Raw genomic sequence first — 13,298 nt, 5'->3', positions numbered from 1 at the left:
CCGGACCTGGCAGAGCAGGAGGCGCCATCATGGGAGTTGACATTCGCCACAACAAGGACCGAAAGGTTCGGCGCAAGGAGCCCAAGAGCCAGGATATCTACCTGAGGCTGTTGGTCAAGTTGTATAGGTTTCTGGCCAGAAGAACCAATTCCACATTCAACCAGGTTGTGCTGAAGAGGTTGTTTATGAGTCGCACCAACCGGCCACCTCTGTCCCTTTCCCGGATGATCCGGAAGATGAAGCTTCCTGGCCGGGAAAACAAAACGGCCGTGGTTGTGGGGACCATAACGGACGACGTGCGGGTTCAGGAGGTGCCTAAACTAAAGGTATGTGCACTGCGCATAACCAGCCGGGCCCGCAGCCGCATCCTCAGGGCAGGAGGCAAGATCCTCACTTTCGACCAGCTGGCCCTGGACTCCCCCAAGGGCTGCGGCACTGTCCTGCTCTCCGGTCCTCGCAAGGGCCGAGAGGTGTACCGGCATTTCGGCAAGGCCCCAGGAACCCCGCACAGCCACACCAAACCCTACGTCCGCTCCAAGGGCCGGAAGTTCGAGCGTGCCAGAGGCCGACGGGCCAGCCGAGGCTACAAAAACTAACCTTGGATCCCTACCCTCTTATTAAAAAGATTTTGAATGCGGAAAAAAAAAAAAAAAAAAAAAAAAAGAAGTAATCTACCGGTAATCACAGCACTTTGGGAGGCCAAGGTGGGCGGATCACGAGGTCAGGAGATCAAGACCATCCTGGCTAACACGGTGAAACCCCGTCTCTACTAAAAATACAAAAAATTAGCCAGGCGTGGTGGCGGGCGTCTGTAGTCCCAGCTACTCGGGAGGCTGAGGCAGGAGAATGACATGAAACCCGGTAGTGGAGCTTGCAGTGAGCCCAGATTGCGCCACTGCACTCCAGCCTGGGCAACAGAGCAAGACTCCGTCTCAAAAAAAAAAAAAAAAAAAAAAAAAAAAAGTAAGCTACATGTAATCCCAGCACTTTGGAAAGCTGAGGCTAGAGGATCGCTTGAGGACAGCAGTTCAAAGCTAGCCTGGGCAGCACAGGGAGGCCCCGGCTCTGCAAAAAATAAAAATAAAATTGGCTGGGTGTGGTGCCATGCACCTGTGAGGTAAGGCAAGAGGACCCCTTGAGCCCAGGAGTTCGAGGTTGCAGCAAGCTATCAAGCCACGACACTCTAGCCTGGGAGACAGAGTGACATCTTGTCTAAAAGAAAAAAAATTAAAATTAAACAATAAGCCGGGCACAGTGGCTCACGTCTGTAATCCCAGCACTTTGGGAGGCCAAGGCAGGTGGATCACTTGAAGCCAGGAGTTCAAGACCATCCTGGTCAACATGGAGAAACCTCGTCTCTACTAAAAAAAAAAAAAAGTCTGGGCGTTGTGGCTCATGCCTGTAATCCCAGCACTTTCGGAGGCCGAGGCAGGCAGATCATGAGGTCAGGAGTTAGAAACCAGCCTGGCCAACATAGTGAAACCCCATCTCTACTAAAAATACAAAAATTAACTGGGCAGGGTGGCAGGTGCCTGTAGTCCCAGCTACCCAGGAGGCTGAGGCAGGAGAACTGCTTGAACCCGGAAGGCAGAGACTGTGGTGAGCAGAGATCCCACCACTGCACTCCAGCCTGGGCAACAAAGGCTCTATCTCAAAAAAAAAAAAAAAAAAAAGGACCTGGGTGTGGTGGCATGTACCTGTAATCCCAGCTACTTGGGAAGCTGAGGCAGGAGAATTGCTTCAACCCAGGAGGCGGAGGTTGCAGTGAGCTGAGATTGCACTACTGCACTCCAGCCTGGGCAACAGAGCAAGACTCTGTCTCAAAATAATAATAATAATAATAATAATAATAATAATAATAATAATAATAATAAAATTAAATAAAAAGAAAAAAAAAGGTGATCTAGAGGAGGATGATCCTTTGTCTCCCTGTCCATCTCCCAACAAGCTTTCACTGAATCGTTTTAGCACTCATTGGTGACCCTGGCTTGAATCAATTAGACTGTCCCCAACCTAGATGATTTGATTTAGAATTTTTTAAGATGGGGTTTATTGGGATGTAACCTTATCATAAGTTGAGCATTTGGACTTACAATGATTTGACTTAAGATTTTTTTTTACTTTACTATGGATTTATCAGGGTATTAAATGCATCTTCCACTTACATTTTTCACTTACAATGGGTTTATCTGGACATAACCCTATCATAAGTCTAAGGGCACCTGTATTATTTTGGGGGCTGAAAAATTGCAATTTTCTGTTTCTACCTTCTTTTCTACATTCTTATTTATTTTATTTTTTTGAGATGGAGTCTCGCTCTGTCACCCAGGCTGGAGTGCAGTGGCACGATCTCCGCTCACTGCAAGCTCCACCTCCTGGGTTCACGCCATTCTTCTGCCTCAGTTTCCCGAATAACTGGGACTACAGGTGCCCGCCACCACTCCCAGTTAATTTTTTTGTATTTCTAGTAGAGATGGGGTTTCACCGTTAGCCAGGATGGTCTCGATCTCCTGACCTCGTGATCCACCCACCTTGACCTCCGAAAGTGCTTGGATTACAGGCATGAGCCACTGCGCCCGGCCCTATTTTTTTAACTTTTAATTTTTTTCTTTTTTTTTTTGAGACAGTCTCACTCTGTCGCCCAGGCTGGAGTGCAGTGGCGTGATCTCGGCTCATTGCAAACTCCACCTCTTGGGTTCAAGTGATTGTTCTGCCTCAGCCCCCCAAGTACAGGTGCACGCCACCACACCTGGATAATTTTTTTTTTTTTTTTTTGAGATGGAGTCTCACTCTGGCGCCCAGGCTGGAGTGCAGTGGTGTGATCTTGGCTCACTGCAAGCTCCGCCTCCCGGGTGCATGCTATCGTCCTGCCTCAGTCTCCCGAGTAGCTGGGACTACAGGCCCCCGCCTCCATACCTGGCTGATTGTTTGTATTTTTAGTAGAGATGGGGTTTCACCATGTTAGCCAGGATGGTCTTGATCTCCTGACCTCGTGAACCGCCCACCTTGGCCTCCCAAAGTGCTGGGATTACAGGAGTGAGCCACTGCGCCCCGCCTTTTTTTTTTTTTTTTAGTAGACTTGGGGTTTTGACATTTGGCCAGGCTGGTCTTGAACTCCTGACGTCAGGTGATCTTCCCACCTCATCCTCCCAAAGTGCTGGGATTACAGGTATGAGCCATTGTACCCAGCCCCTTTCTACATTTAATAAGTGTCGGATTAAAAAAAAAATAAATAGAGGTTCCCTTAATCAACTGGGAATGAACTATGTTCCCCTAAAAATGCAGGGTAAATGCTTTTTTAAATAAAGTTTTGAGTTACAGAAACTTTAAAAAATCACTATTGCAGGCCGGGTGCGGTGGCTCAAGCCTGTAATCCCAGCACTTTGGGAGGCCGAGACCGGTGGATCACAAGGTCAGGAGTTCGAGACCATCCTGGCTAACACGGTGAAACCCCGTCTCTACTAAAAAATACAAAAAGCTAGCCGGGAAAGGTGGCTGGTGCCTGTAGTCCCAGCTACTCGGGAGGCTGAGGCAGGAGAATGGCGTAAACCCGGGAGGCGGAGCTTGCAGAGTGAGCTGAGATCTGGCCACTGCACTCCAGCCTGGGTGACAGCGAGACTCGGTCTCAAAAAAAAAAAAAAAAAAAAAAATCACTATTGCAAAGCAACCCAAAACATTTTTTTTAAAAAAGATAGGCTGGGCATGGTGGCTCCTGCCTATAATCCCAGCACTTTGGGAGGCTGAGGCAGGCGGATCACAAGGTTAGGAGATAGAGACCATCCTGGCTAACATGGTGAAACCCTGTCTCTACAAAAAAAATATATTTTTTTTTGAGACGGAGTCTCGCTCTGTCTCCCAGTCTGGGGTGCAGTGGCCGGATCTCAGCTCACTGCAAGCTCCGCCTCCCAGGTTCACGCCATTCTCCTGCCTCAGCCTCCTGAGTAACAGGGACTACAGGCACCCGCCATACAAAAAAATATTTAAAAAATCATCCGGGCATGGTGGCGGGTGCCTGTAGTCCCAGTTACTCGGGAGGCTGAGGCAGGAGAATGGCGAGAACCTGGGAAGCGCAGCTTGCAGTAAGCGGAGATCACACCGCCGCACTCCAGCCTGGGTGACAGAGCAAGACTCCGTCTCAAAATAAAGAAAAAAAAAAGATAAAAACACGTTAAAGTTCACCATTTTTACCATTTTTTAAGTGTACAGTTCAATATATGTACTGTTGGGTAACAGATCGCCAGAACTTTTCATTTTGCAAAACTAAAATCTTGTACCCATTAAGCAACTCTCCATTTCACCCTTCTGCATCCCCAGTTCCCAGCAACCACCATTCTACTTCCTGTCTCTATGAATTTGTCTACTCTGGATGTCTCATATAAATGGAATTATACAGTATTTCTTATTGTGACTGGTTTATTGCACTTACCATAATGTCCTTGAGGTTCATGCATGTGTTGAATGTGACGATTTCCTTCCTTTTTAAGGCTGAATATTTACATATGCGAGTTATGTATATTGTATGTATATATCATTATTTGTTTATCCACTCATCTGTCAATGGACATTGATATAGTCTACTACAATGGATATAGTCCCAGATACTTTGGGGGATGAGGCAGGAGGATTGCTTGAGCCTAGGAGTAGGTTGCAGTGAGCCAAGATGGCACCACTGCACTCCAGCCTGGTCAACAGAGTGAGACTGTCTTAAAAAAAAAAGAAAGTTTTGAAGAACTGCCATCCTGCTTCCACAGTAGTTGCACCACTTCAAAATCCAATCTACGGTGCACAATGGTTAATTCTTCTCAGCTAATTATCAATTTCAGAATAAGGAGTAGATATATTCAAGTCTAATGGTGGCAAATACATTTTTTCCCCAAATTATCACTATGAATGAAAGGATTTTTATTTGCTCAATAGTTTATAATTCATTGTAGGCCAGGCCAGTGGCTCATGCCTGTAATCCCAGCACTTTGGGAAGCCGAGCAGGGTGGATCACCTGAGGTCAGGAGTTTGAGACCAGCCTGGCCAACATGGTGAAACCCCGTTTCTACTAAAAATACAAAAGTTAGCTGGGCGTGGTGGTGGGCACCTGTAATCCCAGCTACTTGGGAGGCTGAAGCAGGAGAATCGCTTGAACCCGGGAGGCAGAGGTTGCAGTGAACTGGGATCGTGCCACTGCACTCCAGCCTGGACAACAGAGTGAGATGCTGTCTCAAAAAAAACCCCAAAGAACACACAACTCATTGTAATCATTCTTCCTTCATGTTCAAATGCAACCAAATTTGGCCAGTAGGAGATCCCTTCACCCTAGCTTCTTTGACCTTCCCATCTGACTTCCGTGTCTTCCCTGCTTTCCAGAACCGTCCCAGTCCTACTTAGATTTCAGGATCTGCTGTTTCTCCAAGGGGGCCCGTGTGGTTCCTTTCAGCAGAGAATGGTATGAGAGACCACGATGGGAGTACTATGTGCTGGATGCTACCAGGGTGTCACTGCTTTCAGGTCTTTTTTTTTTACTCACCATACACAAAGCAGGAGGTCCTAGCTCCTTGCAATGGACAGATAGGAGCTGTTGCCCAGGCTGGAGTACAGTGGTGAAATCTTGGCTCACAGCAGCCTCCAACTCCTGGGTTCAAAGGATACTCCCATCTCAGCCACCTGAGTAGTTGGAACTACAGGTGCATGCCCTCACGCTTGGCAATTATTATTATTTTAGATAAAGTCTCGCTCTGTTGTAGGAGTGGAGTGTAGTGGCATGATCTTGGCTCACCGCAACCTCTGCCTCCCAGGTTGAAGTGATTCTCTTGCCTCAGCCTCCCAACTAGCTGGGACTACAGGTGTGCACCACCATGACTGGCTGATTTTTGTATTTTTAGTAGAGATGGGGTTTCACCACGTTGGCCAGACTGGTCTAGAACTCCTGGCCTCAAGTGATCTGCCTGCCTCCTCCCAAAGTGTTGGGATTACAGGCATGAGCCACCACGCCCAGCCAATTATTTTTTATTTTGTATAGTATTTCCTCCCTTCTTTTTTTCTTTTTTTTTTTTTTTTCTGAGACAGAGTCTAGCTCTGTCGCCCAGGCTGGAGTGCAGTGGCCGCATCTCAGCTCACTGCAACCTCTGCCACCCAGGTTCAAGCAATTCTCCTGCCTCAGCCTCCTGAGTAGCTGGGATTATAAGCGCCTGCTATCATGCCCAATTAATTTTTTTATTTTTAGTAGAGATGGGGTTTCACCATGTTGGCCAGGTTGGTCTTGAATTCCGGACCTCGTGATCCGCCTGCCTTGGCCTCCCAAAGTGCTGGAATTAAAAGGCGTGAGCCACTGCACCGGCCCTTTTGTTTTTTTTGGGAGGGAGTTTTTGCTCTTGTTGCCCAGGTTGAAGAGCAATGGCACAATCTCAGCTCAATGCAACCTCTGCCTCCCGGGTTCAAGCTATTCTCCTGCCTCAGCCTCCCAACCAGCTGGGATTACAGGCATGCACCACCACGCCCAGGTAGTCTTTTTAAAATTATTTAGTAGAGATGGGGTTTCACTATGTTGGTCAGGCTGGTCTTGAACTCCCAACCTCATGTGATCCATCCACCTTGGCCTCCCAAAGTGCTGGGATTACAGACGTGAACCACCTGCACCTGGCCCCTTGTTCTTTTTTGCCTGGTTTAATAGCCCTCCAACCCCCTCAGCCCCAGAGGGAGTTTCGCTCGTCGCCCAGGTTGGAGTGCAATGGCGCCACCTAGGCTCACTGCAACCTCTGCCTCAGTGACTCTCCTGCCTCAGCCTCCCGAGTAGCTGGGATTACAGGCGCCTGCCACCACGCCCGGCTAATTTTTGTATTTTCTTTTTTTTTTTGAGACAGAGTCTCGCTCTGTCGCCCAGGCTGGAGTGCAGTGGCGAGATGGCTCACTGCAAGCTCTGCCTCCTGGGTTCACACCATTCTCCTGCCTCAGCCTCCTGAGTAGCTGGGACTACAGGCGCCCACCACCATGCCCGGCTACTTTTTTTTTTTTGTATTTTTAGCAGAGACAAGGTTTCACCACGTTAGCCAGGATGGTCTTGATCTCCCCACCTCGTGAGCTGCCCGTTTCGGCCTCCCAAATGCTGTGATTACAGGCGTGAGCCACCACACCCGGCCTAATTTTTGTATTTTTAGTAGAGATGGGGTTTCGCCATCTTGGCCAGGCTGGTCTCGAACTCCTGACCTCAGGTGATCCACCCACCTCAGCCTCCCAGTGTTGGGATTCCAGGCGTGAGCCACCACGCCAGGCTCAACAGCCCTTAAAAAATCCTTTATTACAGAGATTTCCAAATAGATACAAAATTAAAAACACACCGAACCTCAGTAATTGTCAATGCAGTGCCAAGTGACAACAGCCGTTCAGAATCCAGCCCTAGGCGGCTTGAGTGATGCTGCGAGCACAGGTTTGGGAGCTGGAAACTTTCATTTCAGTGACCATAGGAGCAGAGAGCACCCCTTCAGAAGATAAGCAAACTCACCTCTCCTTTCATTCCTCCATCCCCTGAATCACCTGTGTCCTTATCTCATGCCAGGCACTGGGGCACAGTGTTATTTACACCTGCTTTGTTCCTGCTTACAAGAACTAGGAGACATGAGCTATCTCATCCCCATTTGTGGGCAGAGGTTACAAGGCAGTGAAGTGTGATCCTAAAAGCAAGGGGGTGCTGCAAGCGTTGAGAATGGAGCATCCCGCTGTGCAGCAGTCAGGAGGGGATTATAAAAAGCTGAGACACATCTTGTGGTACTACATGTGCAAGGTGCGGAGCTAAATGAATCCCGACGCCCTCCCGAGGCCCACCCAAGATCAGAGCCCTAGGGAGAGGCAGCCGGTGTGTGAGTGGGGGACAGTAGGAGCCGTGGACAGAGTTCAGTTTGGACACTGTTCTCTGGTGAGCAGACACACACTGGTCAGAAACAACTTTGGCCCCCAGTGCCTGGGCCATCCACCCACAGCAGGAACTGTTCACACACCTCTGGGCCATCCTTGATGGGACTAAGGTGGGCAAGCACCATTTCAGAGAAGAGGAAATGAAAGTCCAGAAGGATTACAAACCTTGACCCAACTCACGAGGCCAAGTGGGGCAGCAGTTTTGGCCTGCAGCTGCCCAACTCTAGGCCTGTGTTCCCTCTCCAGGCCCCCCACCTCTGGGGCCCCGCAAGAGACAGTCATTACTGCTTTAACTGAACAGATAAATGGCAGGGCTGGGGCTGCCCAGAGGAAAGCGGGTAGGGGAAAGACCTGCCAAACCCCATCCTCCCTGACAGAGCATGAGACGGGGGACAGGCCAGTTTGCTTCTCTCCTCGGTCTACAACAAAAAAAAAATTGGATTTAGCCAAAAACAAACACTGGCAGGAACTTTACAGTTTATAAAGCTTTTGCATAAGTCACCTCTGGTTCCTCCCAACCAACTTACGACACTTTATTACCGTGATTTCAGACAAGAAACAGGCTTACAGAGGTAAGGGTTGGAGACCACTCAACTGGTTTTAAACGGAAACTGGCCAGAGGTGCCGGCTCCACGTCTACTGCCCTTTCCGCAGCGCCACGCTGCCTCCCACGAAACACCCACAGCGTCCTTGGCTAATGAGGGGCCCCTGTCGGAGGCCACAGGAAGCCTTTTCAGAGCCCCTCTGGGGCATGAGTGGGGAGCGGCTCTGCTCCCCAGAGCTTCCAAGCCCCATCAAGGAAGGGCTGAGAACCGACCTGCTGAAGTGGCCGAGTGTGTGTATGGGGGGAGTGGACTCAATTTTTATTTTTGAAACCTCACGCACAGAGTTCCTTATATTCCTCAGGTCCCACAAGAGTACCAGGTGCCATTTCAGAACCACCTTTCTAAACCTCTGCTCACCGACTGAAAGCAACAAGGCCCTTCACAGCCCGGCTTCCTTCTTTTGACACACAGCTCTTCCGCTCCAGTGGAGTCGCCAAAGATCACGAAGGGAAAACAGTCTCCTCTGGACTCCGGTCTGGGAAACCCGTTTCAGCCCCGGCGGGGAGCCCAGTGGCCACTGGCGCTGCCCAGGGGCTGCTGTGGGGCAGAGATAACACACACAGGAAGGGTGGGGTGGCAGGAGCCCTCCCAGGAGCAGGGCTTGCCCGTAAACAATGAGCTGCCGCCTGGCCAGGGCAGGAGGTGATTCATCTCCCCCGCTGCTCAGCTCCTGGCTGGCTGTGCTCACCGGGCACCGAGGGACTGGGGCAGCCCTGGCCAGGCGCTGACGCCTCCCCACTCCCTGCACAGGTCGGGCTCTCACCCCAGCCCTTCTGCAACTGGCTTGACTTCAAAAGCCTGGGTGTGTCCAAGAAGTGATCTGGACTGGGGAGTGCTCAAGTGCACCCCAGGGAGCACAGCTCCACCATCACCCAAGAACTGGCTAGGTTTTGGGATCAAGGCGGCACATGGAGCGAACATGGAGCTTGGGGGCTCCCGCCTGTCCATGTCCAGAGGCGTACACGGGTAACAACGGTGACTTCCTGGGCCACCCCTCTGAACAGCGTCCCAGGCCTGCATCACCCTATCGTCAGCCCTGAGGCAGTAGTCCCAAACCAAGATGGGGGGACATGTGAGCTGAAGCATTTGCCTGCAAATGCAGAGAATGCAGGAGAGGCCAGTGCATCTGAGATGCCAAGAGGTTAAGAAAACGGCACTTTTAATGGGCGGCAGACCCCAGGAGGGGCGCAGACAGACCCTGTCCACAGCACCTGGCTCCCGTGCTGCCTGTCCTTCCGTCTGGAGTGCCACATAGGAGCTCCTCTCAGGTGCCATCAGGGGAGCAGGTCCCAATCCTGAAATATACAAAGTGGCGCCTCCCACTGGGCGGTGGTCACTGGGCTGCACAGTTCTTTCGAGTCCTAGGGTGGCCCCTCAGGTCACTGCTTGGCCTTCTTCACAATGGTGCCCACAGCAGAGATGACGGTGGTCTTGGAGCCGCTGGCGCTGGTGGTGACCGTGACGACAGCTGGCAGGGTGGCTGTGGTGGTGAGGATGGTGGGCTGCGCTATCGTCGTCACTGGGATAGCCGAGTCCCACTTGCTCTTTCTCTTCTGAGCATCTGGAGATAAAGCAGAAGTCAGGATCATGATCCACTAATGAGCAGTGCCCTCTTTCCCTTCCCCCTGCAGGCCAGCAGGGGCCTAGGGAGCAGAAACCGAAGGGGCCCACCCCAGACTCCAAAGCTGGTTCTCAAAGTCCTTGCTTAGAAAAGAGCAAGGCTGAGCCTAGGCCTAGATCCATGTGTTGTCTGTCACCCAAACTAGCCAGGGAGACCCTGGCTCCATGTGTGTGGCAGGAGGCAGGGCAGCTCTGCAATCTACCTGCAACAGCTGTGCTGGCGGTGGTAGTGGTGGTGGCCGTGGCGTTGGTCGTGGTGCCTTTCTTGGTGCCCGTCACAAACTCAATCTGGAGAGGGAGAGGGAGGAGAGTAAGGCTGGGCAAAGCTGGGTGTCCACAGCCTTTTGCCATCCGTCAGCTCCTGGGGGACAGGAGCTTGGCACTACACAAAAAAGGCATTGGAAATGAACTTTGCTCTGACCATCTGGGGGAGGGCGAGGTGTCTAAGAAGAACCCAAAGGGGCTTTTCGCTCGTAAAAGAACTTTCCAAACAGCACTGGATCCCTCCCGGCATCACCAGGTCTCTGCACATGCCCGGCACCCCCGGCCCACCGCCCCACCTCACATGCCCAGAACCGTTTGGCCAGGCCCCTCCTCCTCACACCCAGGAGGAGGCGGCGCCCGCCCGCACAGGGGAAGGACAGCTCCGGTCCCCAGGCGCTGCAGACACGTCCCTGCAACAAGCCTGGGGTTTGGAAGGGAGGGGGAAAGAGAGAGAAGGGAGATTCAATCAAGGGTTAAGAATGAGAAACCCCGATTATCCCCTTGCACCAGCTCCCACGTTCCTGGCCCAGCAGCCAATGACTCCAGAGGGCCACCAGCATGCCCAGGCCCCACAGCCCCTCTGCCTGGGGTGAGGGAAGCAGTCTGGAGGCCGCAGCTGCTTGAGGATGGTCAGGCCAAGCCAGACGTGGGAGGAGCTGGTGTCCTGATGCCTGGCTCCGAGACTGGTCACAAAGGGAACATGGCCCAGAGATAACACTTTGGTCTCACAGCCAAACTGATGCTCCCTGAAGAACCCAGACCACACTGCTGGGGAACAAGTGGCACTCAGGGCCCTAACATGGGACCTAATAGGTAGCACCCAGGCGGGCCACCGAGGGCAGCTCTGGAGGCCAAGAAACTCACTGAGCAGAGGAAGCTGGGCCCGGCACTCTCTTAGGGAGTTACTTCCCTCCCTTCAGGCCACAGAGGGCACCCATGACCCGAAATAGACAAAGCCCCCAAAGGTTCTGCAATTGGGGGGAGGAGGGGGGCACAACGCAGCAAGCAAGACTCCAAGGGCAAGGCGGCAGGCGAGCGCCGTGAACCCAGCAGGCCCGCTCAGTGCACAGGCCCTGCTGAGGGGCTCAGAGCATTGCCAGGCGATGACATGGGGCCAGGGCGGGGGGCAGCCTGGACAACCTCTGGGCGCAGCCAGCAGGACCCATGCATTCCACATCTGCCTTTTTCATCTAGGAGGTCTGCCATCACTTACTTTCGTTCGCTCCTTTTTGGCCTTTTCCAATTTGTCCATCTCAACCTTCTGGGCCTTGGCTATGAAGACAAGAGAAGCTGTCACAAAGGCGGTCCCCGAGCAGCTCTGGGCTGAGGGAGCCGACTCTGATCCCTGCGTTCTTTTCAGTGGGCTAAAGGTCTTCATGGGCGCCGTGTTCTTTGTGCTAGGCAAAATGAAGCCAGCCCTTGCTTGGCATAGGGCAGGGGCCTTCAGCTCCAGACTGGAGGGCTGCATGCCCCGTGTCTGTGTCTGGAAGGGTCAGCTACTCCTGAGCTCCTGTGAACTGCCGCACATGGAAATACAGGCCCAGTGGGGACTACCTTCCTACTGACTGAGAGAAGCTGGAATCAGAGATTATTATGTAAAATGTTGGCAATGAATTCAAATTAAAAGACAACAAAATTCATGAAGGCCAAACAAAGCACCTCTATAGGCCAAGATCTGGGCCATGGGCTGCGGGCTAAAGACCTACAGTCCAGGGGTTTGGGCCCTCTGACATTCCTCCCAGTTCTCCCAAACTGGTGCCTTAAGAATAAGCCATCCTCTCATTGGCCTCAGAACACTCTGCCTACACCTTGCCTGGCCCCTCTGCCTCTTCAAACCTCAGCTTGAACACAGTTTTGTCAGTGAGACCTTCCCATCCCTTTGGCCAGATTAGATGACCATGCTTGCCAAAGCTCCCCTGTACTCAGCAGCTCTGTCATCACCAACACTTCATCGATGCTGGCATTACTGGCGTGACATTGTCTTCTTTGCTGTGGCATAAGCCTCTTAAGGCAGGGATGGGTCTGTCTCATTCAGGCCTGTACCCAGCCCCTTGAACACGGCCTGACGTAGAGGAGACCCTGAAGTATGTGTTGCCTGGATAACCAACAGACTGGATAAAGGGACAGTTGGGTGGGCAGATGAGGTATATGGGAGGAGGGATGAAACGCTACCTAATGCCTCATAGTAGGAGTCCTCAGACCAGCCATGGGGATCAAACATATCCTGCAAAGGAAAAGGCGACAGTTGCAGTTAGTAGGAACCATCAGATGACAAATGACTCAGAAACCCAAGTTCCTTGCCTGAGTCTTTCCACAGAACTTCCTGGTCTGGGGTCCCCTTACCTGGGGCTTGGCTGTCATCCCTGGTCTCTAGCCAAGGGGTAGCTGGCAAGTGCTGAAGAACACGGGAGCATGAAGCCCCCATCCAGTGACCCCCAGGAGCAGCAGGTCCACACATGTCCCCACCAGTCAGGGGCCAGACACCAGGTCGGCCACTGGAATCTCTTTATTGGACTATTTCAGAACAATAGGGACTCAAACACAAGACATGGGGACTGTGCTTTCAAACTAGCGGTGCCACTACATGGACCCTTCTGTGGCTGCAGGTCAAATCCCATGGAACAAGCACAGGACCCCGGGTGTCCCCATCACCCTCCAGCCCCGTGTGCCAGACGCACCTTTGGGTAGTTGGTGCCAAGCTCGTCAATGGCACAGAACTGGATCAGCTTCTCGTAGATGCTGAAAAAACAGCACAGGCATTGAGCAGGCACAAGTCCACGTCCCTGCCTAGGACCTGAACCATCCAGCTCCTGGGGCTGACACAAAACCTTCAAAACCTTTAAATCCAGCTCAGCTGCTCTAAGCAAGCTTCCTGATGGCCCTACACCCTCCCAGGGAGATGGACCTGTT

At 51.9% G+C, this 13,298-nt stretch overlaps 2 protein-coding genes across 7 annotated transcripts in view; one reads left to right on the top strand and one right to left on the bottom strand.

Moving 5' to 3' along the window:
- On the top strand, positions 1-663 carry LOC104681300 (60S ribosomal protein L18). The gene has a single exon (XM_010387584.2). It carries the CDS (start codon positions 30-32, stop codon positions 594-596), a length of 567 nt encoding a protein of 188 aa, XP_010385886.1. The 5' UTR covers positions 1-29; the 3' UTR covers positions 597-663.
- Positions 664-8,369: 7,706 nt separating this feature from the next.
- Positions 8,370-13,298, bottom strand: part of SAP30BP (SAP30 binding protein) — a 43,618-nt gene continuing 38,689 nt past the window's right edge. For 3 of the 6 annotated variants that reach the window (XM_010387592.2, XM_030922481.1, XM_030922484.1), the window contains 6 exons: positions 13,067-13,127; positions 12,561-12,612; positions 11,602-11,660; positions 10,729-10,809; positions 10,328-10,412; positions 8,370-10,065 (listed from right to left, as the gene is read on the bottom strand). In XM_010387592.2, the coding sequence (XP_010385894.1) occupies positions 9,884-10,065; positions 10,328-10,412; positions 10,729-10,809; positions 11,602-11,660; positions 12,561-12,612; positions 13,067-13,127 (520 nt within the window). In that variant the 3' untranslated portion in view covers positions 8,370-9,883. The remainder of the gene's footprint in view (positions 10,066-10,327; positions 10,413-10,728; positions 10,810-11,601; positions 11,661-12,560; positions 12,613-13,066; positions 13,128-13,298) is intronic. The other 3 variants (XM_010387594.2, XM_030922483.1, XM_010387593.2) reach the window with 2 other exon arrangements.

This window comes from Rhinopithecus roxellana, chromosome 19, assembly GCF_007565055.1.
Source record: "Rhinopithecus roxellana isolate Shanxi Qingling chromosome 19, ASM756505v1, whole genome shotgun sequence".
Classification (NCBI taxonomy): domain Eukaryota; kingdom Metazoa; phylum Chordata; class Mammalia; order Primates; family Cercopithecidae; genus Rhinopithecus; species Rhinopithecus roxellana.
Note: the sequence above shows the minus strand (reverse complement) of the source record. Positions and strands in the feature narration are given on the sequence as shown.

Coding starts and splice junctions, on each gene's coding strand:
- LOC104681300 (XM_010387584.2), top strand. CDS start 30: ATGGGAGTTGACATTCGCCACAACAAGGACCGAAAGGTTCGGCGCAAG.